This window comes from Choloepus didactylus, chromosome 3 (genome assembly GCF_015220235.1).
Source record: "Choloepus didactylus isolate mChoDid1 chromosome 3, mChoDid1.pri, whole genome shotgun sequence".
Taxonomy (NCBI): domain Eukaryota; kingdom Metazoa; phylum Chordata; class Mammalia; order Pilosa; family Megalonychidae; genus Choloepus; species Choloepus didactylus.
The window spans coordinates 16,878,620-16,906,187 of NC_051309.1; the positions used below are offsets into that span (position 1 = coordinate 16,878,620).

At 41.6% G+C, this 27,568-nt stretch overlaps 1 protein-coding gene across 12 annotated transcripts in view; it reads right to left on the reverse strand.

Moving 5' to 3' along the window:
* The window catches only part of LDB2 (LIM domain binding 2), a 413,802-nt gene that overhangs the window by 262,847 nt on the left and 123,387 nt on the right, over positions 1–27,568 (reverse strand). For all 12 annotated transcript variants that reach the window (XM_037829445.1, XM_037829443.1, XM_037829444.1 and 9 more), the window contains exon 2: positions 844–946. In XM_037829445.1, coding sequence (XP_037685373.1) covers positions 844–946 — 103 coding nt within the window. The remainder of the gene's footprint in view (positions 1–843; positions 947–27,568) is intronic.

The following is a 27,568-nucleotide window of genomic DNA, read 5'->3' on the forward strand; positions in this document are numbered from 1 at the left end:
GGAGTGACTTTTTCATCCTGCTTCTGGTTCCATCCTCATCTTGGTGTTTGTGAGGCCGGGATGCTTTACCCTCTGACAGTTCCTTTCGTACGTGCAGTGCTGATTTCTGAAAACACATCTCTCTGTGATCTAGCCAGACATTAATTGCTTTTGTGCTGATGATGTATCTTTGCCTCTTGGACTGATAGCACAACTAGCAAATCTGAGCTCTGACAAGTTGGCTGAACCTAATCAGGACAGATCAGCTGTTACCCAAGGTGCCACAGGCTGCAATTTGAGGATCTTTATAGGGTTATTACTCACCAGAAAGACAAGAAACTATAATTCTGTCAACTCTAATCCAAAACTGTATGTTCAAAGCAGCTGTGAATCCCCCTGCTCTCCCCAAGTAAAGATAGCACTTGTCAAATAAATACCTGTGATAATTGATAAAAGGGAATTAGGAGGATGTGGCTCAAACAGTTTACAGGGAGGACTTTTTTTTTTTTTAAAGGAACCTTCAGAAGCAGAATGTTGGGTGTGAAGTGAGAGTTATCAAGGATACAGGAGGGCATGGGAAACCCTACACAATTCAGTCCCCCTGCCCCCACCATGGGGTGGCTTGGTTCATATTTGCCTCTTGCTAAACAGGCAAGTGCCCAAATACTCTAATCCTCGGAGGGAATCTCTCAGAGCAGATTCCGCTGTCACATGTTGACAAAGCCTTGACGGGAAGCAAGAGCCTTGTCAGGAGCGGAAGTGTTATCGTCAGGCTGTCAGCCCTGTGCCATTCTCTTAAGACCCCCATGGTTTTCTTACAGGCGCAGAAAGAGGGAATATTAGAAAAATAAACTTCTTTCTTACTGTATCGCTTTGGTCCATCTTCCAAACAAAATGAAAGGGTTAATGTGGCGTCATCTTCAAAAAACTCAGTGGCAAATGCATCCCACCAGAGGTTGTCACTATCCTGTAAAGAGACAGATCATTTATTTAAGAGGCAAGGGGCGGGCGGGATCTCAAGAGGAAAGAGAAAAGAAAAAAAACCCAGTCACTGCTTGCTCCTTACTTAGCATATGTATGTGGGTGTTCTAGAAGGGGAGGGGGGCATGTGGTCACTCTTCAAATTAACTGCCTCAAATGGGGACTGAATTCCAATTCAATAAGCGAGTTAATGCAGACTGAATGAAAATTAATTCTCGAGGACATATTTGGGGACATTTAATAAGCATCCTATGGAACACAATGTGACATTTTTTTAACAAAAGGGTTTGCATTGAATGTAAAATACATTCAATTCTCTCTCTCTTTGCTCTTTTAAGAGTCCATTTTTACAAACAGAAACCATACTGTTACTACCCGGTTAAGGAGGGTAATTTTTTAAAAACAAATTTATTTTAAAAGGAATGTGTGTGGGTTGTAGCTCTAACTCTATGCCCATATCCCTATAAAAGACACAGGTCCCAGTACATGGATCTATAGAGCTAGAGCATGTGGATGGTTCTTGAGATTGCTGATTCTAGGCAACTGCTAGTTTGCTTTTTAAAAAATTATTAAAAATAGAGCAATTCAGCAGAATGCAGACCATTCGCATGAATCTCGTTTGTTTGTATTGGGTTGAATGTTTCCCTTTCTCATCCAGAAAATACTTTGGAATGGGTCCCCTTGCTAACCTCCAAGGGGAGAGGGGGGCCTCCGATAACAGTGGATTCGGAAGATTATACAGAGTATCATATTTAAAGGGGCCCTCAAATAGGGTCTGGCTTATCCCCAAATTCTTAAACACAATCATTTCCCAGAAAGTGTTGGTTAGCACCAGAGCTTCAGGACAAGATGCTTCCCAACTGCGTGGCAGATGGGGGGAAAACTGAAAGGGAGCCCACTGTTTCCAATAGCCTCTACTGCCCCACACAGGGGCTCAGGAGGAAATATCACAAGCCTCTGTTCTCATTAATTGTTCTGCTTCCAACAACATTGAGCTGTTGTCACTGGTGGCCTCGGGATTTGAGCCTTCACTTCTGGCAAGAATAATTAAGGGGCCACAGAAAATTGGTGCCATCCTCTCCTTCAGAAAAGAAGCTCGGACAAATGACTTTTTTCTTTCTCTTTCTTTGATGTCCTCCCAATCAACACCTAAAGCCAATACTTTTCTTATTAAAACACATTAAATATAAAACCACCCAGGAGCAATTCATTGGTCTACAAACAAACCCCTCCACCCCTTTTTCTCCTTTCAAAAACAAAATTTTTTGAGCACTTACTATGTGCAGTCCCTCAGAATCCACAGCTGAATGAGAGACTGGTTCCTACCTTCAAAGAGCTCAAAATCCAGTTGCAGAAGATAAACAATTAAGTTACAGCTAGCTTCTCACCACATCTGAAACCAAGGCACCAGTCCTCAGGGCTGTGGAAGCTACTGTAGCTTTTAGAAAAATCATTGGGCTAGGAAGTGGAAGAAGTAACTAAGAAAAGAAACCTTATTTGGGGGCCCGCATGCATTAGTTGTTTTTGTTTTTTAATTCAAATTCCTACACGGATTGAAAAAGAATAATAGTTAACATTTAGTGAACATTTAACACATGCCACACACTGTTCTAAGCACGTGTTGTGTATTTTCTCACTTGATCTGCATTGTTGCCCTGTTTCTTGTTTTTCTCTCTCCATCGGGTGACAAGCTTCTTGGGGGCAGGAGCTTTGTTTTACTGGTTGCTTTATCTTCCAGCATGGAGAATGTTGTCTGGCTCATGGTCTTATCCAATAAAAGTTCAATGAATGAATGAAGCAGCTCAAGTGATGACCCTCATTGTACAGCTGCATTAGGTGGGCAATGGCACTTGCCCAAGGACACCCAGCCAATGATGGAGATGGGATTTGAATTCAGACACTCTCAAGTTTGAGACGTGCCCACCCTCTGTGTGTAGCTGCCTGAGGCATTTCTCCAGTCTTTAGGAAGGCTGGGCTTAGGGTTTAGAAAGGAAGTTCTGATGAGCCAGGGGAGAGTCTTTTGTCTCAGGTTGGTCAAAAGAAGGAACACACTTTCTCCTTTGAGTTCCTTTCTCTGTGGTACCACCCATTACCAAGACTCGGGCCAGGAGGTCACCTGGCACTACAAGTACAACAACTGTGCCGCATAATTGGAGAAATTCACTCCTGTGGGAAACCCTTGGACCTCGGCTCTGATCCCAACACTGCATCTTACAAGCTATGTGAACATGGGCAGCTTGTTTTACCTCTGTGAGCCTGTTTCCTGACTTGACAATTGAGGATGGGGGGGATAGTGAGGGAGGAGTCCAAGGAGGAGGAAGAGGAGGTTTGGTTAGAGGAGGCGGAGGAGGACTGAGGGGGAGCGGGGGAGGAGGAGATGACAACTACCTTGTAGGGAAGATAAAAGGGTTACAGAATTTAGTGGGTGTAAAGTGCCCAGCAGAGTGCTCAGAGCACAGTGGAGATCAGCAAAATATCCATTCCTTGCCTCTATCTACCATCTTCAATACCATTTCTAGGGAATGAAACATTCCACACTCCAAGGGACTGCATCAAAAATCAACTTTATAAAACAGTCTGTTTATAAATCAAGAGCTTGTCCCTTTCACATCAACTGTTTGCAGCTCAATCACTGGGCAACAGCATCTGTCTGCAACATTGTTAAAAACCTGAACAGAAATTGATAAGCTACTTTTTGCCCTGCTAATTATTCAGAGGCCCAATGTCTAGGTAAGAGGCTCAATCTCCATTTTCCTACAGTGTAACTCTCCGACTCCGGCACTTGGCTAGAAAACGGACAAGTGAAAACTGAAAGCCATGAGTGCCCTCACTGGTCTGAGGTCACTGGGAGGAGGAACGAACTCAGGCTAAAATGAGGTTTGAGCACTGTCTATGAGCAACCATGTGGATTCCACAGAAGTTTCAGCAGAAGTTGAAAGAGGTGCAATGATCCACAAAGGGGAGATGTCATTTGATTCAAACTAACTGCAAAAGAACATGTGATGAGCAAAAGTCTCAGGGAATTCCATAGCAGGTTTGCTAGGAGAAGGTTGCATCAGGTAACTACACACAAAAAACCAACTGGCTTTGGCCACAAGTCTTGGAAGTACATTCCGAAAATAAAAAATGTAAAATTCACAGTGCCAGAGAGTAGCCACATAAAATTGCTTTGGGGTGAATGAATGAATGAAGAAATGAATGAAATTCCTTATTGTACTATCACAAATCCAGCTCAAGAAAGTTACTCTACAGAGGTTTCAAAAGATTTGATTGTTGATCCCACTTTGTCTCTCAGCTGACATTTTTAAAATGCTATATACTTACATATACATTTTTATAAATTATAATTATCACCTGCACTCCACACAGATATATATGAAGTTTTTGAATTAGTTCTTAGTTATGAGAGGCCAAATGTTTATGCAGGAAAGAGAACAAAAGGAATAGAGCTTTAAGAAAAAATTACTGCATGTCAAGAAGATACCAATCATGTGTTGGCTGCATACAAAGGCAACAGATGGTGGTTTGATGGGTTGAGCCCTCTACCATAAGTTTTACCCTTGGGAAGACGGTTGCTGCAAAGGAGAGGCTAGGCCTCCCTATATTTGTGCCTAAGAGCCTCCTACCGAATGCCTCTTTGTTGCTCAGATGTGGCCCTCTCTCTCTGGCTAAGCCAACTTGAAAGGTGAAATCACTGCCCTTCCCCCTACGTGGGATCAGACACCCAGGGGAGTGAATCTCCCTGGCAACGTGGAATATGACTCCCAGGGAGGAATGTAGACCCGGCATTGTGGGACGGAGAACATCTTCTTGACCAAAAGGGGGATGTGAAAGGAAATGAAATAAGCTTCAGTGGCAGAGAGATTCCAAAACGAGCCGAGAGGTCACTCTGGTGGGCACTCTTACGCACAGTTTAGACAACCCTTTTTAGGTTCTAAAGAATTGGGGTAGCTGGTGGTGGATACCTGAAACTATCAAACTACAACCCAGAACCCATGAATCTCGAAGACAGTTGTATAAAAATGTAGCTTATGAGGGGTGACAATGGGATTGGGAAAGCCATAAGGACCACACTCCACTTTGTCTAGTTTATGGATGGATGAGTAGAAAAATAGGGGAAGGAAACAAACAGACAAAGGTACCCAGTGTTCTTTTTTACTTCAATTGCTCTTTTTCACTCTAATTATTATTCTTGTTATTTTTGTGTGTGTGCTAATGAAGGTGTCAGGGATTGATTTAGGTGATGAATGTACAACTATGTAATGGTACTGTAAACAATCGAAAGTACGATTTGTTTTGTATGACTGCGTGGTATGTGAATATATCTCAATAAAATGATGATAAAAAAAAAAGGCAACAGAATATAATGAAAGGAGCACGCATTGGGGACTACTGGGTTAATAAAAGCCCCCACAATGAGGCATTTTCTAGTGTTTTACGTGTACTGAACCATCTTATATTCACAACAGCACTAATTGCTACCAGGGGGCAGAGCAGAGCTGTGAACCCAACAGCCTCATAGAGAATTTATGTCCTGATCCTCTTTGTTATGATGCCAGGAAAATATGAATTCTGCCTTGTAATAGCTGGATGAACTTAGCCAAGTCACCTAACTTCTTTGAGTCATTTGCTCAGTGGACTGTGGGGACTGAGAAAAAACTGCCTGGCACATAGTAACTTCTCAATAAATGGCAGGCATTGTTATTAATAATAATCATTTGTCCCTTAAGATATTTGTAAATCAAGAATCTGAATTTCCAAAAGGTGAAGCTACTCAATAAAGGCCAGACAGTTAGAAAGTGGTGAAACTAAAGTTCACATATCAGTTTGCCTAACTCTGGTCTGTGTTTTTTCCCTGAGTAACTCGGCTTAAAAAGTGATTTTCCACGTTAGGTTGAAGACCGAAATTATTCACAAGAGTAGAAGACCATTGGCTAGAGAAAATTCTGTCTGAACTGATCTCCTCCTCTAGCCTTCCAGTTTTCACCTTTCTGCCATTTTCAGGTAGTTTTCTTGACAATAAGCCTCTTTGAACCGCTTGCTTCCATTTTGCTGTCCGGTGCAGTTCTGGGATCAGTTAGGTAATTTTGTAGAATAAATTTGTGTAATAAAAAGGTTATGAGTCCTAGGAGGAGCTGAAATGCAGCTGCAAAGACCTGTGTTGAACCAAATAAAATATATTGGGCAGAAGATCTAACAAACCTGACTGGCTGGAAGCTCAGTTCTTAGCCATACCTCATCAGTTGCAGAAAACCAAAAATATCAGTCCCTCCATCTTCCAAATTGTCCTTGTTGGTCATCTAGAATAGTAAGTGCCCATGCAAGAGAGGGTAACACCACTCTGCTTGGCCACATGTGAGAAAGAGAAAGGTCCAAGGAAATATAAAAGAAAATGGACTCGGTAGAAATTCTGCAATTTTGAATAGAGGGTAGCAGTTTTGCCTCTTGGTTGTAAACTTGATGCCTCCGTCATTGGAGGAATGGAAGAACCAAGAAATTCCCAACCACCCTTGGGAGCAGGCAATGTGGACAAGCACAGCAAGAAGACCAGTAGGAGGCGGCATAAGTAAAGTTACCAAGTCCATTTTGAAGCAAGGATCACAAAAAGAAGCTCTGTAACTCTGTTTCCAACTAAGAATTGATGGGGGAGAAAGGTGAGCTGACCATTCTCCCACAAGGCAGGCAATCATCTCAAGTCAAGCTAATTTGGAGATTCACCAAGAGGGGCTTTGAGAAATGCCCGTAGATCAAGATCAACCTTTTGAGACTGGAATAGGACGATGGTAAGTGCCCTTAAGATGCTTGTTCCCAGACATGGGGGGAGGGCAAACTCATCTATTACTGGTGGATAAGATAGATACATGATTTGGTGTATCTATTGTAAAAGAGGTTCCAGGGAAAACCATTCTAACCAAACTAGAAAAAGTATGCGGGCAGCATAGTCAGGGGCCAGAAGGTTGCCTTCCAGCTCTGCTTAAGTGTAACCACAGGACCACCTTCAGCAAGTCACCTTTCTGGGCCAAGGGTTCCTGGATAATTGTTTCTTGCCTCTGTGCCTTTACATATGCTTTTTATTTTTGACCTGGAATGTCCAGCAAATAACAACTTCCAGTTCTCGACTCCTCCGTCACTCTCTCCTATTCTAGAAAGCTTGACAACTCTGCCCCCATTAGAGTGCGGATCAAATTATAATTGAATCACTACCTCGTAGTGTACATTTATCTGAAGTTCCAATTGCTGCAGCAGATTGTGAGTTACTTAAAGATAGGAACTGGGTATCCTCAGCAGAGCTCCAGCCCAGAAATTAGCACTTAATAAAAGAGGAGAAAAACGGATTGAGCAGATGGAGAGGCCGTAACCACACAAGGAGTGAGATTCCTTCTCTAATGTTCTGGGAATCTTTAGGGCTGAAGCTCAGTGGCAAAGGGGCTGGGGCATTTTTCAAGCTAAGACTTTTCTCTCTGCTATACCCTGATGCCTCATTTTTTTTTTTTTTTTTTTGTCCTTTTAAGGGAAATGTTAGTTCAGATTCCTTATAGCACATGTATATACTTTGCATGTAACAAAGAAGCCCAGATTCATTTTATTAATTTTTTTAAACAGAGAAGTGTACAAAGGATAATGTAATGAACACCCATGAGCCCACAATCCAGAATTAACAATTATTAACTTAATATTTTATGTTTTTTTTTTTAAAGAATTCCATGTGTAGATAAAATTAAATGAACTGTGTCCCCTATATTCTGCTCTATTTTTCTCTGCCCCTCTTCCTACGCATCTTTTCCATAAGCAACTCTCTCAGGAATTTCATATGGCTCTTCTCAGCTCACCTTTTAGATCTATATACATACATGATTCCATTAATATATAGTCCTGTTTAATATTTTTAATATTTTATCTAAACTGTATCAAACATGTTTCAGAGACCAATCCACATTATATATTCAGGCCTCTTTTTTCCTTACAAGAGCTCTGTAGTAGTATACAGAATGACTATGATGCATTTTACTTAGACATTTTGCTACTCATGGTCACTACATAGTTTCTAATTTTTTGCCATTGCAAACAATGCTACAATGAGTCTCTTATACTGTCCCTTTGTGCATATGTGTAAGAATTTCTCCAGGGCACATCCCTAAAAGGGGCCGTGCTTAAGCCTAGAGTATGCATGTGTCTATTTTTTGGTTTTTCCATTAGAAGGTCCCTGTACTTTCATCTTAAAGACACCTGGTCTGGCTGATTCATGGATTGATGCATTTCTAAATAGGATCTAGGATCAAGATCAAGGTAATTACAGAAGAGTCCAGTTCTGGATGTTTTGTTCTGTTCCACTGATCTATATATCTGTCTCTGACAATACTACACTTTTTAGTTAACCTACCTCTATTCTAAGTCTTAAAATTGGGTAGAGGGCAATACTAGTGATAAATAAGAGAGGAGTAAGTGGTATGGGATGTTTGGGATCTTCTTTTTTCTTTTTATTTCTTTTTCTGGAATAATGCAGATGTTCCAGAAATGATCATGGTGATGAATACACAAATATGTGATGATAGTGTGAACCACTGATTGTATACTTTGGATGGATTGTATGGTATGTGAATATATCTCAATAAAATTACATTTAAAAAAAAGAGTCCAGTTCTGCAAGGAGATGAGTATCTAGAAGTCCAAAGAGGATGAAATAATGAATTAAAAAAAAGTTTGCTTTGTTAAATTCTCCTAAAGGAGAAATGTATCCTGGGGGTAAAATTAACCAAAACGGGGGCTATTTCTTGGCGTTGACATCAGAAAGCAGGCTTAGGTCCTTCAAGATGACTCATGGAGTGGACGGCTGAGTATTTATGCCACAATTCCCATGGCTAGAGGAGTGAGCTGGTCCCACACAGCCTGTTTCTGATCCACGACACGCCTGTTCCAAACAGACAGGTACTTCTCAGTTGTTGCTGTTGTTTAGTATCTGCACAGCACATGGCTAGTGTTTAGTGAATATTAATAAGTAAAAATGGGATTCTTTTCCACAAAGCTGGAATGCAACAATAGCATAGAGCTACCTCCAGGTAAACAGAGATGAGATTAACCCCGCCTGAACACAGGCAGGGGACACCATGCCCACAGTCTCCATATAATTTAATTAGGTTAAAATCCACTGAAGCTTCTATATTCTAAGTAACCTCCTATATGCATTTCTGTGATTAAAATCTTCTGTCTCATCTTACAGAAGATCCCAAATTCTACCGGCAGCCAACTCATATATCTATGAGAGACACACCCATGTCAAATAGCAGAAGAGAGCCTTAATTATATTTAAAAATTCACAATAGCATTCTGCTTCCCTCCCAGAATCTCCTCTGTTCTCAACCCTGTCTTTTTCCACCAAAAAACAGGATCCTGGTGCCGGGGCTGCCCCCCGGCATCTTTAACTTAAGCCCTGACAGGTTACGTGGGATTTTGCCAGAGTAATTATTTTTCAATTCAACAATAATGAGAAATTACCATGGCAACCACTTGTCACGTGGTACACATACACCCCCTCCAAAGAATGAACCATAACATAAAGCATCTATTCCTTGAAAAATATGTGTGTGTTTTTTTTAATTAAATAAACTTAAACAGGTCAAAGTGGAGAGAGAGTATATGGCACGGTCTGAGAGCAGGGAGATAGGAAGGACACTGGCTTCCTTCATTATTTTGCGCTTCTAGAAAATAACCATTTTCTATCTTATAGCCCCACCCTCTTGTACACGCACACACAGACAGCACGCTATTAATTTCTATCTTACCATTCTGATCATTCCTGTTTTACAAGTCTGTTAACCTCTCTCAGAAGATACTGAAGAAAGGATGAATGCATAGGAGGAACCCAGGCAAAGGGGCACTTGGTTACATCTGCTTTCCCTAACAGCCCTTGTCTGCCACACACATATGTCAAGACAGGAGGCAATACATAACCCAAATCTCATGTTTCCGCCTCTCATTTTGGTAGGGGCTTCATCATAGTCAAAGAGGGTGCAGCTCATTTACTTTTCCTAACTAAAAATGCCCTCTTGCTTGCCTTAGACTATAACCACACTTTCTCCAAACCTGGGTACCTTGTATCAAGCCATGTTTATCCAGAACGGTAGCCAAGCATAACATAGTGCCTTCCCAGTGCCAGCCACCATTGGAAACTCACTGCATAAACAGACTTACTGAAACCTCTCAGAAACCCGATGGGATAAGTCCTATCACTAACCCCATTTCATAGGGGAGGAACTGAGGCACTGAGAAAAGTTATTTGCTTAAGATAATATAGTTATCAAGTTGCAGAGAGGATTCAAACACAGGGTTTATGAGTTGGGCTTCAATAACCACTCCGCTATGCTCATTCTTTATCCAGAACAACAATCTTCAAAATATCTATGTCTTCTTAGCTGTTTCAGCATCTAACTCTACGCCAAGTACACCATCAGTTTGGGGCTCCCTCCTCCTGAACAGACCAGACAGGCCAAAACAAAGCTTTCTGCCACACCTACAGAAATCAAAATCAAGATACAGAAATTAAAGTAATAAGGTAGGACCATTTGCTCTTATCAGCTGATAATTACACAGGCATGCAATGGGGCAGGGAGAGCATTTTAAATTCTCCCGTTTTTATTTATGGCGATGGGATTTCTTTTAATCTCATATCCCAGGGATTGTTTTTTCCTTCCCTCGCCCTTAACTATGGTTTTGTTCATTCTTGACTAAATTGTATTTTAACAGTAAATGTTAGTTATCATTTTAACAGAAAATTCTAAAATGACATGTTACCAAGATAGTAAATTGTGGCTTGATAGTGCATCTCAGGGTTTCACTAACAATTCAAGAATTCCTCTTGGAAAGTGCTGGCTATGTTTCACCTCCTAGGGCACGTGAATGTTGCCTTGGGAAAGGGGTGTCAAAATGGACAGAAAGACAAGAAGACTTGGCATCCTGCATCCTTCAGCTGAACACCTGGGAAATTCATGTTTTTCAATCTCCATCCTTAACCCACTAATTATTTAATTAATTTGAGCATTCCAAAGAGAAATGTTTTTTAGGATAATCTAAAAATAATGACTAACATACATACCTTTTCATGTGCCAAAAATTGAACTTACCTGACACTTTCTTAGGGAGGCTTTCTTTATTACAGCCTATCATGATACCATATATCTTTTACTTGCCACTGAACGTATCACAACTATGAAATAATTATTTTTTAAAAGTCTGGCTTCCTGTAAGCTTCATGACGGTAGGATTTATACCTTACGCTTGTGCATTTTGCACACCCTGCACCTAACACGTAGCAGGCACACAACAAATATTTATTTAATGAGTGAATCAATGAAAGTGCTAAGAGTTTCACAGTACATCATTGCTAGTCCTCACAATATCTCAATCAGATCGGTGCTTCTATTGTCCCAATTTAAATGGGGAAACTGAGGCCCCAAGATGTTAAGAAACTTACCCAAGGTCACACAGCAAGTAAGTGGCAAACATTGGAATTTGAATCCCTTCTGATTCCTGAACTTGAGCTTCTATCTACAAAGCTTCACTGCCTGTGCTGGTCTAAAATGTGCTGGTGTGAAAGAGAACTGGTGGTGTGTTTTTTTTTTTTTTTTCATAATTAAATTTTCTATTTTATACTCAAATATGGAGACTTGGCACTCTAACATCAAAAATAATATACAGGGAACCCTATCAAAGCCTCTTTGGAAATGACATAGCCAGGCGTTGCTCTGGAAACACAGGTCTTACGGATGACAGGTCTGTGGAGGTCAGTGTCCAACCTCAGATTGCATCACACCATCCAGGTGTGAGGGGGCCTGAGAGGTGGGATAATGTGAAAAGGCAGCAACTTGTCTATCTTGGAAAAGCTCATCATAAAATCAGGCACATTCTCTGTTCCAACATAAACACAGCAGACAAGAGAACATTTCTAGAAAAGCTCACAAGATGCCAAAGTGCTTTGTGACCCACCCAATTGCATTTGAATAGTTGATCAAATAACAGGAAGAATTCTTAAAGGCATCACTAAAAATTGAAACATGCTGCAAGAAGACAGGCACGAGGGAACCAAAGACAAGAAAACTCAAGGGTTTCCCTTTCCCCACTCAAGAAACTGAAAAGAGATAAATATATAAGACACCTGGCACACACTTAAAAGCAAAAGGAAAACAATAGGTTTACTTGATGATGGTCAAATACTTCCATTCTCTTAGCTGTTTAAATTTCTGTTTACCAGGGGATTTAAAATCTCTCTACCATGCTGATGACCCCCAAATCTGCATGGCAGCTTCCAGCTCCTCCCTGGGATTCCAGAACTCTGGTTCCACCTGCCCCACTGACAACCCCACTGGTCATGGAGGAAGCATCTCAGACTTCACATGGCCAAAGCCAGATCCCCAAGTTCTACTCACTGCAAGCTTCTTCTCCCAGACTTGTCCATCTCAATAATGTAATTCAGTCTCCTAGTTGCTGAGGCCAACATTTTATGACATATCCTTCATTCCTTTCTTTTCCTGATCCCACACCTCCAATCTATCAGCAAATCCCATGACTCTACCTCCCACACAGCATAGATATCCACCCCCATTCCCTCTCTCTCTCCATCACCACCTTCATCTGGGCCTCCAGTTTGGATAACCATGAGTGCTTCCCAAGCCCCCTCTCTCCCGGCACCCTGGCTCCCTTGTAATCCTTTCTCCATAGAGAAGCCTGAATGACCTCTTAGCAGCACACATTAGATGCATCACTTCCCTGTCACAGCCCTCCAGGGTTCTTCCCTCGTTGCTTGTACCCATGGCTCACATGGCCTTGCATGGTGGGGACTTATCTTCCTCTTTGGACTCAGTTCTCTTTTCCCTCCATTCTCCCCACAGCTCCCACCTCTAGGTTCCAGCCACCAGCACTCTTCTCCTGTCTCTGGGCCACACTCGGTTCCTCCTTAGGGTCCTCCGCATTAGCTTTCCACCCCTGAGAGGACACCTTTCCCTACTTGGTGTGACTTTCTCTTCCTCGTCCATCAAATCTCAGCCTCCATATCACCGTCTGTCCATCCAGTCTTTAGAAGCCAACTTGCTATCACATCAGTCTGTGTGTATCCTCTGAGAAACACTGATCGTTCGATTTTTGTGTTGGTTTATTATCTTCCTACCTACTAAAAAATGTAAGTTCACGGAGATCATGAGATCCTGCTGGTTTGTTTACTGTGGTGCATATAATAGGTGTCTAATAAGTGACTGCCTGACTAAATGAATAAACACAAAATGCATTAAACAAACAAGAGAAAAGAGAAGAAAAATCTATCAAGGACACCTCGTTAATCTCTCTCTTCAACTTCCACAGAGTGGCCATTTACAGATCCACATGTCCCAGCTGACACCAACCACATAATAGAGTACCAGGAACTCATCAGAATCTTTTGTTCACTTTAATTTTTAAAATAAATATATGCCATGAATTAAAAGCATTAAAAATATTCATGGCCTTTGACTCAGTAAGTCTATTTCCGGGAATCCATCCAAAGGACATAATCCAAAAATATGGAAATTCTTTATATGCAAAAATATTCACCACTGGAACATTCATTAAAGCAAAAGACTAGGAACAATGTGCTTGTCCAATAAGAGAGGAATGATTCAAGAAACTATGATATGTTCTCTAGAAAGAGAAGAGGAATCGTTAAAAATAATGTGTGCACATGGTTTATGCTAACACAAAACATTCTTATGCTATAATGTAAAGTGAAGGGAGCAGAATGGACAAATGGAGCAGTAGGACAGGGTAGGGGTCTGAGAAACAGATGAAGCATGCATGGGGTGTGAGTATGTGATAGAGAAGACATTACCAGGGAAAGTTATGAACGATATGATAAGTTGTATGGGGGACAATTGGCTTTCCACGTGGAAAATAATAAATTAGAAGCTATCGTACACAACCAAACTTAAATTTCAAATGGGTTAAACATTTAAATAAAGAAAAGCAAAATTTCAAACTATTAAAAGAAAGTATAGGAGAATATCTTTATAACCTTGGGATGGAGAAAATTTCCTAAACAACACATTAAAAGGAAAAGGGTAAGAGAAAAAAGTGATACATGCAAATATCTCAAACTATACACATTTCGTAAGACAGAAGACATTATAAACAATGCTCCAATGTAAGTGACAAGCAGGGGGAAGATTAATAAGTAGAATATATAACAAACAGTTACAAATAAAAACTCAATATGATATAAAAACACAAAGGATGTAAAAGTAGCATTTGTAGGAAATAAACTAACATGATCACTAAAGCTGTGAAAAACTGTACTTGTAAAGCAAGAAAATGAAAAGCAAACCTAGGGCATTGCATACCCATCTAATTGTCAAAAATCAGAAAGTTGAGCAATTCAGCAACACATGGGTATGTTGGGAAGCAGGATTCTCAGGTGCTGCAGTTGCTTCTCATCATTGTCTATGCAAGGCCAAGTGCACGAAGTGGCCGGGTTTCAGACAACCTGTGCCATCTTATCACCTGCCACTCCCTGGACATCATCTGCAGCCTGACAAACCTTCCCCTTTATCCTCTCATCCCTTCACCTGCAATTTTCTCCTCATCTGTCTTCTTCATTACTTTCCCAGTCATCCTTCACTCATTCTTTAAGACATCCACCCACTCTCTCCTGCATCCTGAAGACGCCCAGGCCTTGCAACCTACAGAAAAGTCTCCTTTTTCCTAAACTGAGATACATTATTTTAATTTTTCAATTAATATGAACCTCATGGTAACTACCCCTGTAGTATTGTATCTTTAATTTCAATTTGCATCGTGTCTGGCTCTTTTATTTTTATGACTCTGAACTCCTATGATAGAGCCATTATCTTCTTTGTTGAGTTGCTCTTTGTATTCCCACTGCTTACATGGCACACATTTTATTGTGTGTTTAATTATGAACAGAGCACTGTGCACTATTTCCAGCTTTATAGCAACATTATCAGGTAGGTGCTATTATTATCCTTGTTTTACAGGGGGGAAAAACAAAGCTCAGAAAGGTTAATTAATTTTCCCACAGTCACACAGCTGGTAATGTTAGAGTATGTATACAAACCAATATAATTTGGCTCCAGAACTCATTTGTTTTAACTGCTATGTGATAGATGAAAATAGTTAGATAGATGATAGATGATGATAGATAGATAGATAGATAGATAGATAGGATTGTGGAAAAGTATCTAGTAAAAAAAGGTCTTATAAGATTTGTGCATGAATGCTCTTTCCAAATTATTTACAAGAAACAAGAAGTGGTAACAATCTAAATGTCCATCAACTGATGTATGGGTAAACAAAATATAGTGTCTCCATATAATGCAATACTATTAGCAATAAAAGGAACAAAATACTGATACATGCTACAACATGGATAAACCTCAAATACAAATACATATGCTAAATGAAAGAGACCAGACATAAAAGAATCATTGTATTATTCCATTTATATAAAACATCCAGAAGATGTAAGAGTATAGAGGCAGAAAGCCGGTTAGTGGTTGCATAGGACTGGGAGTGGGAACGGGAATTAGATGTAAATGGGAAAGAGGGATCTTACTGGGGTGATAGAAATGTTCAAATACTGGATTGTGACAATGATTGCTCAATGCAGCAAGTTTACTAAAAGTAACTTTATTGTGCATTTAAAATTGGTGAATTTTATGCTATATAAATCACAACTCAGTAAAGCCATTTTTAAAAAGGTCTTCTGCAAGAAGTATCAAATGTAAGCAGATGCAGATTTCCATGTCATGTCTTATTCACAATTGTCACATGTACCATCTCACTTGGCAGTAAGTCCGACTGGACTTGAAAGGGCCACTTAGACTGGAATGCATCTGAGGATGGGAATATAAACCGGGCCTTTAAGAATTAGAGAGTGGAGAAGCAAGGCACTCTAGAAGCAGATGGGTATTCAAAACCCAAAGCAGAACTCAAAGATGAAAATCCCTTTATAACTTGAATCGTTCTTGATTAAGAAAATATATATGACCGGGCTTATTGTTAATTCAGTGATGCTTTAGAATGAATTTGCACTTAACAAAGAGGAAGAGCATCCTTTTGAAAACTAGAGGTGTACATTAGGTGCACGATGATTATTTATTCCACCTTTGGATAAAGTTTGATACACATTAATCTGTAAATGCCTAGTAATAACTCTAAATTCCTGTCTCCCAACCCTGTCCTTCCTCTCCCTCTTCCTCAAAAAATAAATAATAAAAAGCCCTATGATTTTTAACATTTCAAAATTTTGGGAGTACAAGTTTAGAATATTCATAAAAGCTCTGTCAATGTGATATTGTCTGCATAATAACAACGGTAAAAGTTTCTTTGAAATAATGCATTTGGAAAACATGAGGCTAAACAGAAACACAGATTTCATTACTGCAGACCTTCTCAGAGCCTTTAAATGCACTAATGTGCTCTGATAATATAGAGGATAGCATATTCAATAGCACTTGATAGTAGAGCTGCTTTTTTTTTTTTTTTTCAAAGTACAACTATTGAGGTCTTGCAGAACACTGGTGTTTCACAGAGTACAGATTGATAAATGCTATTCTAAACAATTCTCAGAGGCTCAAATAGAGTGAATCTCTGAGCTGTGAAGTAGCTGGGCATGTTCTGAATCACCCACATGGTGTGGGTGAGCAGAGCCCCAACCTCTTTCAATCCTTTCTTAAGATAACTCAGGGCAAACCTTTCTCCCCACCCAGTATGTTCCACCACTGCCTTCACTGGCTGTTGGCATCGAGGGACTGGGCAAGAAGCCCTCTCTTCTGCTTACCATTCATTGCATTTAGATACTGTCAAAATGATGAGCCCACATCCTAGTGCATGTGGACATCTGGAGTAGAAGACCCTTGGCCCTGTAAGACTCTGAGCAGCCTGCAAGTAAAGGAACATCCCTTTATTAACAAATCATTTTTGTCCCCATTGGACTCAGGCAAAGCCTTGCTCCCAGAGTAGTGCTAAATGCTCTCCTCCAATGATGAGAGCTTTGGGGTAGGATGGAAAAAGCCACAGAAAGTTCTTAGACAGGGAAAACAATAGGGATGTTCTTTTCAAATTTGGGTATTGAATTTTTCTACTCTGTTGAATTATTTTCTTTAAAGTTCCCATTATTCCGTTAGGGGGTTCTCGTCGGTAGCTGCAGCATTTTCAGAGAAGGCAATCTTCTAATCAGTTTCCCAGGCACCTCCCTCCACAAGAAGTAGAGTCCACAAACCCCTTCTGCCCCCAGGATTCTGCAGGAGACAGGATGGAGACAGAGGGCTCAGGGTACCTGGGTTTTAGTCTCGGGCTGTTTTCCCTGCAACGGGGTGTCCTTACCTGAATCGCTTTACGGCTCTGATCATCAGCTTCCTCTCCTGCCAATAACAGCTTGACTATTTACAATGTGCCAAGCACTTCTCCGAGATCTTTCCACGTAGAGATTCGGCAACTTCTCACAATATCCTTTTGAGGTAGGTCCTAATTTTATCCCCATTTTACAGATGAGAAACCAAAGCATGACCAGGTTAAATGATGTGCCTCAGTGCACCCACCTCTTTAAAGTCAGTGATCAATCTGGGACTGGGGATCCCACATACTTGACGGGGCTATGCCACGTAGGCTCTTGGCTGTTGTGGGGTATGAAGCAGTGGGGGAGGGTGGTGATGGGATCAACAGCATGTAACTGGCCTGGTGGCAATTTGGATTGCCCCTGCTGTGAGGTTCTTGCTTTGATACAATGGCTGCCCAGTCTAGCGGTTAAAAGCCTTGGCAGACTGCTCAAGTACAAATTTGGCCTCTGCTGCTTCCTTGCTTTGTGATCGCAGGCAAGTTGCCTAAGCTCTCTGTGCTTCGAGTTCACCATGCATAAAAGGATATAATAGCACTCACTTTCAGTTGTGAGAATTAATCAGATGATACACAGACCAGTGCCTGGAAGGGCCTCAACACCCCATAACAGGCACTGTTATTAAGTGGGGGAGAAAAATCTCCAAGGCCAAGTTTGCTGTGGATATTAAATAGCACATATTAGTAACACATCTTAGGGTACCACCCGCGCACTTTGCAGGCAGACGTGTTGTATAGATGTCCCCACATCATTCCCAGAGTAACTCCAGGCAAGTTACCCAATCTCAGCTGTTTTCACTATCACACTGGGAATAGTAACCCAGCTGCCTCAGAGTGCTAACAGAAGATTGAATGAACTAATACACATAAAGCACCTAGAGCAGTGCCTGCCACACAGCAAGCACTCACTTTTTTAGCCATCACGTGTTATAGCTATCGGTGTTAGATGGCTTGAAAGACACCAAAGGCAGTGTTCACTAACTTCAGGAAATTTACAGCCCAAGTAGTTGGAGAAACTGCCTCTTACACAGGAAGAGTCCACTTCTTTGGATGAAAAGCAAGGGCTCTCCTCTACGTCTCCCTCATTAAACTGCAAACTCCTTGAGGGCAGGCTCTGCATTTTATTTTTCACTGTATCCCCTGTGCCTTGTGCAGGGCCTTTCTAGGAAAGGGGAAGAGTGCGATACATATCAAGGCGAGTTTTAAATGCAGTCTGACTGAAGCAAAGCCTCTAATTTGCACACCAACTTTCAGTCCAGGGTTGCACTAGGTTCGGCTAATTTGCATCTCAGCATCTTAGAAAGCTCTGCATTTAGCTATTCAATTTGCTTCCTTGTCAGCCAGGGATCTCAACTTGCAAGGTGAAAAAAAGAGCTTCAGAAAATCGTGGCTTGCCAGCCAGGCATCCCTATTTGAGCCTGCAGGGTTTTTCACTTTCCCTCTCCCATCCCCAGGGGATTTAGGCAGTTGGGTTCTAATTCTGATCCTGATTCTCCTTTTCTGGGTAATCCTGAGCAAGTCCAAATCAAAGAATCCTTGGACTTTGAAGAGTTGTTTAGCGGGCATGCTGTGGGGCCCCGTTTCCTCCATCTGTCAAATAAAAGTGCTGGCCTGGGAGATTCTAGGTACTTCGAAGGTGTCCAGAGCTCTTATTTGTGTGGGAATTTGCTGTTTATGGAAGGACCTGCCCAACCTCCCCTCTTGTGGCTGTAGGGAGAACATCGCGGTGGGTGGGAGGGATCTTGGTCAGGGCTAAAACAGAGACAGCGTCATCGCTAAGGAATGTGAAAGAGACAATTTCTCATCCTACCTCCTTTCCATGTCCAAGGATATTCCCAGTAGGGATGGCAACTGGACGTCAGCTCAAGTGGCCTCTCTGTTGGACTGGTAGTGGTTCCTAGGACTCTGAGTTCATTCCTCCACGCAACCAATATTTCCTGATCACCTCTCATGTGCTACAAACTGTGCTAGGCGCTGATGCTAAAGCCGTGAACAAAATGACACAAATCCCTGTCCACATAGAGCTTATAGACTAGTGGATGACAAAGAATAAACAAGATAAATAAGTAAAATATATCATATATCAGACAAAGGTAGGCTCGCAGGAGGCAAAAAATAAAGCAGGAAAGGGGGACAGGAAGTGTAGGGGGATGAAATTTTAGGAAGGGTGTCCCCTGGGGATGTCCCTTTAGAGCAGGGTTCCTCAACCTCAGCACTGCTGAAATTTTCAGGTTAGTTGTTTGCTGCGGGGACCTGTTCTGGGCATTGTAGGATGTTTAGTCACATGCATGACCTCTACACAGTAGATGCCAGTAGCACCCCAACTGTAACAACGAAAGATGTCTCTAAACATTACCAAATATCCCCCGGGGGGAAAAACTGTCCCAGATTGAGAGCCACTGGTTTAGAGACAACCTGAAGACAGGGAGAGAAGGGCCCCACAGAGATGAAGGATTCTGAGCAGGCACTTAGAGGGGTAATGGAAAGGTTTTAAGTGGGCAAGCGTCCTGATCGATTTAGAATTCTATGTTCCAGGGACCTCCCATGAAAGGCTAGGTAACCTCACTTCTCGGGAAAATTCCTTCACCACTGCTCATCAGTAAGACTCGGGATGGGTTCACTGTGAGAATGAGACAGGTGCAAAGCAATTTGAACTGAGCCCGGAACATGGATCTTGCTCAGTAACCCTACTCCCAGTTAACGTCATTATTCATCAACAATTTTTAGCTAGTCTCTGCTTCCCCTTCTCTTGGAAGTTTACCAGTGCTCAAGTCAGATGTATCACTGGTCTAGCTTTTATATCGACTCTCCTTCTCCCTGCCCTGCCTCCTGCCCCATTCCCATCCCAAAGACAGCTCGTGCCTCTGTTCTCGAGGACCCACATGTCTACTTCTTCAGTACTACCTGGTTGCCAGCTTATCTGCACCCCTAGACTTCATATTTCCTATTAATAGTCTTTACTAGGAGCAAATATTTCCACTTGCAACTCAAAGTTGCAGATGCCTTTTGCGTGCTTAAATACTTTAGGGTCCCACATTAGTGTGCTAACTCTCGGACCTCTCTTGGGAAGGTCTCCTAGAATAATCACCTTTGAGAATCATCTAATCTGCACACAACCCAACACACACACACACACACACACACACACACACACACACATGAAATATACTACCTCTTTAAAGTCTTATCATGCCTACTCAAAGCCTTTCTCCCTCCCTCATGGCCTAGAGAATTTCTACTGGTCAACACTGCAGAGGCTTCCCCTCTCACCCTCCCCCTGCCCTCACTCCAACACCCCCCCCCCCCCCGGCTTCCACCATCTCTGCACACATCCTTGGCAGGCTTTTGGCAAGTCCATCCTACTCAACCTGGAAGGACAGCACCTGGCACAGCCACTAGCACCCAGCAGGGCCCCTCCCCACCCTAGTCAATGTCCATTGGATGGGTCCATGTATGCAGGATAATGTCACCTGCCGTATCTTATTTGATCCTTGTACCAAGCCAGTAAGATAACCAGGACAGGCATTTTATGTATGAGGAGACCCAGGCCCAGGGAGGTTAGAAATAATTGCTCCAAATCATCCAGTAAGCAAATATCAAAATCATAACCCATATCTGAATCTTTCAACTTCCAGTGGCTGGACTTTCATTCTGAATAGAATATGTATTTGTCAAAATAAAAAAAGTGTTGAGGCTCAAAATATGCAATAGAAATAGACATACAAAAATACTGCTTATATGTTCCTGGACTTTTTATTATCAATCAGGATAATGTGATAAAAGTAACAATAACAAATAACAAAAATTGTTGAGCCCTTGCTTGTCAAGGTAGTGTGCTAAGCACTTTGCAAAATGGTCTCATTCAATTCTTGAAACATTCCAAGAAGGTAGATATTACTATTTCCAATTTGCAGATGAAGAACGTAAAGCTCAAAGTTGTTAAGGAATTTGACCAAGGTTACAAGTATTAAATGATAAAGGCAAAATTCAAATCTAGGCAGTATACTCCTAAGCCTTTGTATGTTACCATTGATACTTATTAAGTAAAAATAGAACTGCTTTTACTCCAGGTAGAGAAAAGGCACTATCAATAGTGACCTGCAAAAGACTCACTAAAACATTTCACTAGACGTGGTTTTTGTTCCAAGGTCTCAAAAGCAGATATTTTTCCTGGTTGCTTGTATTTTGGGAAACCATATGACAGAAGGGTGGGAGAGAGGCAGGGATGGCTTTGGATGTCCAGAAGCTTGGTCAGTGTAGTGGCTCTAACACACTCTGTGTGTGACCTTGGACAAGTCATTTTTACCTCTCTACGGAGGAGAGACGTTTCCTTCTCTGTAAAATGCAGATTATTTATACCTACATGTCCAAGGGTGCCATGAGGCTTAAATGAGACCAGGTACTAATAATTTTTTAATTTCTTCCTTTCCAGGACTACAAAAAAATAGTTAGCAGACAAGGGGAGCAATGCACCATGAAAACAGATACTAATTCTGTTTAATCTGATTATTGTCCATTCATCCTAACTGAAGGTTAAAAATTATTCTGCAGTAATAAAGGGAATTATAATACATGACTGTAGAACTTGGACAGCATTGCCAGCACAGAGGCAAGCAATTATACATAGCAACAAATTAAAAATTCAAAAAAAGTTAAGAAAAGAAAAAAAAAAGAAAACCAAAGACCACTCAAATCCCTTGAGAAAAGTTATTTAATAAAACAAACTCTATTTTCCATAGAATTCCAATCAACAGGCATTTTGGTCACACCAAGCAATTAGAGACAGTTACGATTTAGTGAAAATGCAAAAACTAAGGACAGACAAAACAACTGCACAGCAAAGGGCCACTTCCCATATACCTGCCACAGGAAGGCTGAAAGGCTTGTACAAGTGACACAGGGTTAGAGATATGATCCCTAAAAATCAGGTCTGCTTGCCTTGCCTTTTTGCCAGAACGAAAAGCAAGCAAAGCTTTGAATAAAGCAAAGGCCAAGCATAAACCATACCAAGTCAGGACAACGGCCTCGGGTGGCCATACAGACCTGTGATCTCACGAGGGAAAAATGTGAGGTCTGAGGTCTGGCTTCCCCTCCCTTTGGCCTCACCCAGAAGTGAGAACGTAGTCCCATTCCTTATGCAGGATTTGGTGACCCATGGGGCGCCCCTCTCCTGGCCATAAACATCAAATGTAATTGTAAGCAACTTTCCTCATAGCAGAAACGTGTAAGTCACTCTCCTATGAACTGCAGCTCTTCCAGCTTCAGAGGATGCTGAACTAGACAGACTTGTCTCCCCGACATCATCCTGTAACCCCCGGCCCCTTGCATGCTGCTCACCTTGCACCAACTTGCTTTCTGTTCTCCAAGCACCCCAAAGTGACTTCTGCTTCCAGGTTTTGGCACTTGCTGTTTCCTCTGCAGGTAAGGTTTCTCCACTGCACCTTCCAAGACTTGACTCCCCCTAATTGTTAAGGTTTCAGTTCAGGCCATTCCTCAGCATCACTGAGGCAGCGCATTGAAGTAACTCCAGTTACTCTTTTTTTTTTCTGTTTTATTCTCTTCCGAGCACTTATCACCATCCAACGTTATCTATACTATAAGCGTATTCATGTATTTGGTTTAATGCAATCTTGTGGGGGCAGACTGATTAATCTTTTTGATTAGGGTGTGACCTCTTGATTGAATGTTTCCATGGAGATATGACCACATTTTGGGGTAGGTTTCGTTCAGTTTACTGGAGTCCTTTAAAGGGAGCCCATACAGAAAGCAAAGAGAGGAAAACGCCCCAGGATATGCTAAGCCAGGAGACCCAGATGCTTGCTGAGGGTTGGAGACACTTGGAGATGAAGACGGAAGGATGTTTGGAGATGCTAAGCTAAGGATGCACAGGAGCTGAGAGAGGAGCTGAAACACAACCCAGGACCAGCAGACACCAGCCACGTGCCTTCTCAGCTGACAGAGGTGTTCTGGACACCATCGGCCGTTCTTTAGTGAAGATATCCTCTTATTGATGCCTTAGTTTGGACACTTTTATGATGGCCTTAGGACTGTAACTTTGTCAACAAATAAACCCCCTTTATAAAAGCCAATCCATTTCTGGTATTTTGCATAATGGCAGCAAACCAGAAAAGTCCCTGAAGCCCATGTTGAAGACCACAGTCAATGGAGAGAATCTCAGCCACCTCCAAGCAACCCTGAATCTTTGGGGTCTCCAGGAGGATTCAAAAAAGAAGGGGTCTAGAGACAGATGACAGACAGGAATCAAACAGATCAGAATTGAAATCTGAACTCTAACCTTTAACAGTCATCTTAAGTCTTCCAAGTGGACATTCCCTCATTGATGTCAATTCCTACCATACAAGGTTAATATATACATTAAATTATAAAATATATAAACTGTTTCATATGGTTCATAGCACATAAAATGTGCCCAAGAAATGTTTTGTGAATTGCACAGGAGAACTGAAATAACCAATGCAAAACTAATGAAATTGTGAGAGGGGAAGATGCACTGGATTAGGGTGTGGAGATAAATGCCTATATTTTAGTTTATAGACAATTATTCAGTTTTTGTAGCCTTCTCAGAGAGGCTTTCTTGAGCCCTCTTTGGCTAAAAGAAAACATCTCTCTTCTGTGCTGTCTCCATTTTCCTAAGCCTACTTATCACTAGTTACAATTTTTTTTTTAATTTTATTTGTTTATTTATTTATTGTCTCTCTCTAGGTCTAGGCTATGAGCCTCAGGAGGGCTTTGAGGGAATTTATCTTGCAACTGCTCTATCCCAGTCCCTGGCACAGGGCATATACTCAATCAACATTTGTTGAATGAATAAATAAATGAGTAAACAAACCAACCCCTATAGAGCAAATGGAGATGCTGTCATATTCTCATCATTTCAACTGTTTCAAATAAGGGAAGAGGATGGCATTTTGGAGAAGAAAATAAAAGAAGTCAAAATAATTTCAAACAATTTCTACTAGTGGAATAATCATAGCAAGTCAAGAATAGCTAGGACCTTGCATGTCATCTACAGCAAGCATCCAACTGATGTCTGAAATCCTGAAACAATATTCCTGGCCATTGTGCTCAGTCAAAATGCATCGACTTCTACAGGCAGGGCCTAGGGAATTCACTTGCTCTGTCCACTGGGTGCTCTTGACTTCCCAGCATTAGAGCCAGTTTATCACCTGAGGATCTAAAATATTAAAATCAGTCTCTCCTGGCTGAGCATACTTAAAATTGTGCCTTAGAGTCTCCTCCAGAGAAACTCTTTGTTGCTCAGATGTGGCCTGTCTCTAAGCCCACTCAGCAGGTAAACTCACTGCCCTCCCCGCTACATGGGACGTGACTCCCAGGGGAGTAAATCTCCCTGGCACATGGGGCATGACTCCCGGGAATGAGCCTGGATCTGGTATTGTGGGATTGAGAAAATCTTCTTGACCAAAAGAGAGAAGCGAAATGAAAGAAAATAAAGTTTCAGTAGCTGACAGTTTTCAAATGGAGTTGAGAAGTCACTCTGGAGGGCATTCTTATGTGCTATATAGATATCCCTTTTTTAGTTTTTAGTGTATTAGAATAGCTAGAAGGAAATACCTGAAAATGTTGAACTGCAATCCAGTAGCCTTGATTGTTGAAGACGACTGTATAACTATGCAGCTTCCACTGTGTGACCGTGTGATTGTGGAGACCTTGTGGCTCCCACTCCCTTTATCCAGCATATGGATAGATGAGTAGAAAAATGGGGACAAAAAATTAAATGAAAAATAGGGTGGGGTGGGGGAGGTGAAATACTTTAGGTGTTCTTTTTTACTTTTATTTTTTATTTTTGGAGTAATGAAAATGTTCAAAAATTGATTGCGGTGATGAATGAATAACTATATGATGGTACTGGGAACAACTGATTATACACTATGGATGACTGTATGGTATGTGAATATAGCTCAATAAAGCTGAATTTTTAAAAAATCAGTCTCTCCTTAATAAGATGATCTTCAAATATTTGAGGACACAGCCAGGGCCCCCCTGGTCCTTCTTCTTTTTCAGGATAATCATCTCTGGGTCTTTCAACTCGTCCTCCAAGCACAGGGTTTCATGTCCTCTCATTGCCCAAGGTGGTGGGGCTAAAACAAAGAGACGCTCAGCTTGCCACCCAGTCTCTTCCTATAGGGATAACCAAATGCGAGTGAAAATAACTGACCCGTAAACATAGGCCATCCTTGCTTAGATCTCCAGAAAGCCAGAAAAGATTTCAAATGACACATTTGCTTCAAAAAAGCCATTTTAAGAAAATCGGTGTCCTGTGGTGCACGTAGGGAGGGAAAGCAAACTGCATGGCCACTGCCCTTCTGAGCACTGGTAAGGATTTCTGCAGCAGCAGAACTCAAATCCCGAGGCCCTAAGTCAAGTCTGCAAAGAGGCTCCCCTCTGGCTCACAATCCCCCACAGCAAGATGGCCAAGCTAACTCATTCCTTCCATCGTGTTTCCCCTGCAAAAGGAGATGCAGGAAGGGAGGAAAATGGGCTTTGGGAAAACTGTGCATTTGCCCTCAAATCACCCTTCTCTGAGTTATCTGGAGGCAATGAGATAAAGATGAAGGAGCATTGGACTGGGGGTCAGTTTCTCTGGGTCTAATTTTAGAACTGGAATGGTTCTTAAACATGAGCTAGCCCAACTTTCTAATTTTGCATTCAAGGACATTGAAACACAGGTGAGTTTCATTATATTTGGACTCAGTTTCCTAGTCTGTGACTGGGGGTGATGATAACGTTATTCACCCTTAAATAGTTAAGATTAAATTATATGGGCTTAAGCATTAGGTATGCTTGGAAGGGAGAAAACACTCTGTAATTGCTAGTTATTATTACTTTCCACTGAACAAATTATAATTGAGCATTTACTATGTGCCAAACACTGCTCCAAGTAATGAGGACACAGCAGGGAAAGAGAGGAACACTGACGATGTCCTCCTGGTGGGAAAGATGGACACTAAACCATACATTCACAAATAATCTTTGGGCTATGGTGGTTGTAATAAGTGTCTGTGCTTAAGACTATACAACTAGCTGATGGCAGACCTAGAACTAGAATTCAAGTTAACCACCTTAGAGTTTTAATTTTCAGGATCCTTTTTCATCCCATATCACCTTCCTCAACTGCACCATGAAGGAGCTTGGCGAGATGAAGTAACAGACTGCATTAACAAAAGCCCCCTTGCTTCTGCACAGATGAGCTACTGGAGCATGAACACAGTTCTGGGAGCCCCTCTTTTAAGTGTGATATGGACCATTTGGAACCAAGTCTGTGGACCAGGATGTCAAAACAATGGCAAATGGGCCTTGAGAGATGGGAGAGGAAAGGAAAAGAGCCTTGGTTTCAAAACCATATAGATCTGGGTTAAAAGGGACCTCCAGTTGATGACTGAGCCTTTCTAAGCCTCACTTTCCTCATCTGTAGGTTGGGGCTGCTAATTCCCACCTCACAAGTTTGGTTTAATTCAATAAGAAGGTGCATATAAAGCACTTAGTGCAACATTGCATGCAGTAGGTGTACAATTACTGCTGCCTATTATTCAGAAGAAGAGAAGAGAGTTAAAATATAGGGGTTCAAAACACAGATCATGTCACTTCTCTGCTCAAATGCCCCTAATGCCTCCCAACCAATATAGAGTAAAAGGCTAAGACTTTAGAACAGTCTACAGGACCCTCAGCAACCCATCTGCTCACCACCCCATCTCTGTCCTCAGCTCCTTATACTCCCTCCCAGGCTCTCTCTCCTGAGGTCACTCTGGCTTCATCTAGTTATGCCTTGAATATGCCAATTAGGGGCCACCTCTGTGTCTCTGAGCTTGCCAGCCCTCTTGTAGAAGGATGGACCACGTAAAGATTAAGAGTATGGGCTGCAGGGTCAGACCCCTGGGTTTGAATCCCAGCTCTGCCACTTCCTTGGTATATGACTTTGGAAAGCTGCTTCACTTCTGGGTTATAATTTCCTTATCTGTAAAAATGGAAATAATAATAATAATACCTATGTCATAGAACTTAACTTAACTTCTCTGGGTGGACAAGAAGGAAATAAAAACAAATGCAATTTATGGAGTACTTACTAGTTGATATCTGTCCCAGCACCCTGCAAACTTCGTATCTAATCCCATGACAACTGTGAGAGAAGGATTATAAGTCTCATTTTACGGATAAGAAAACTGAGGCCTGGGACAATCAAGGCACCTCCAGGATTCAG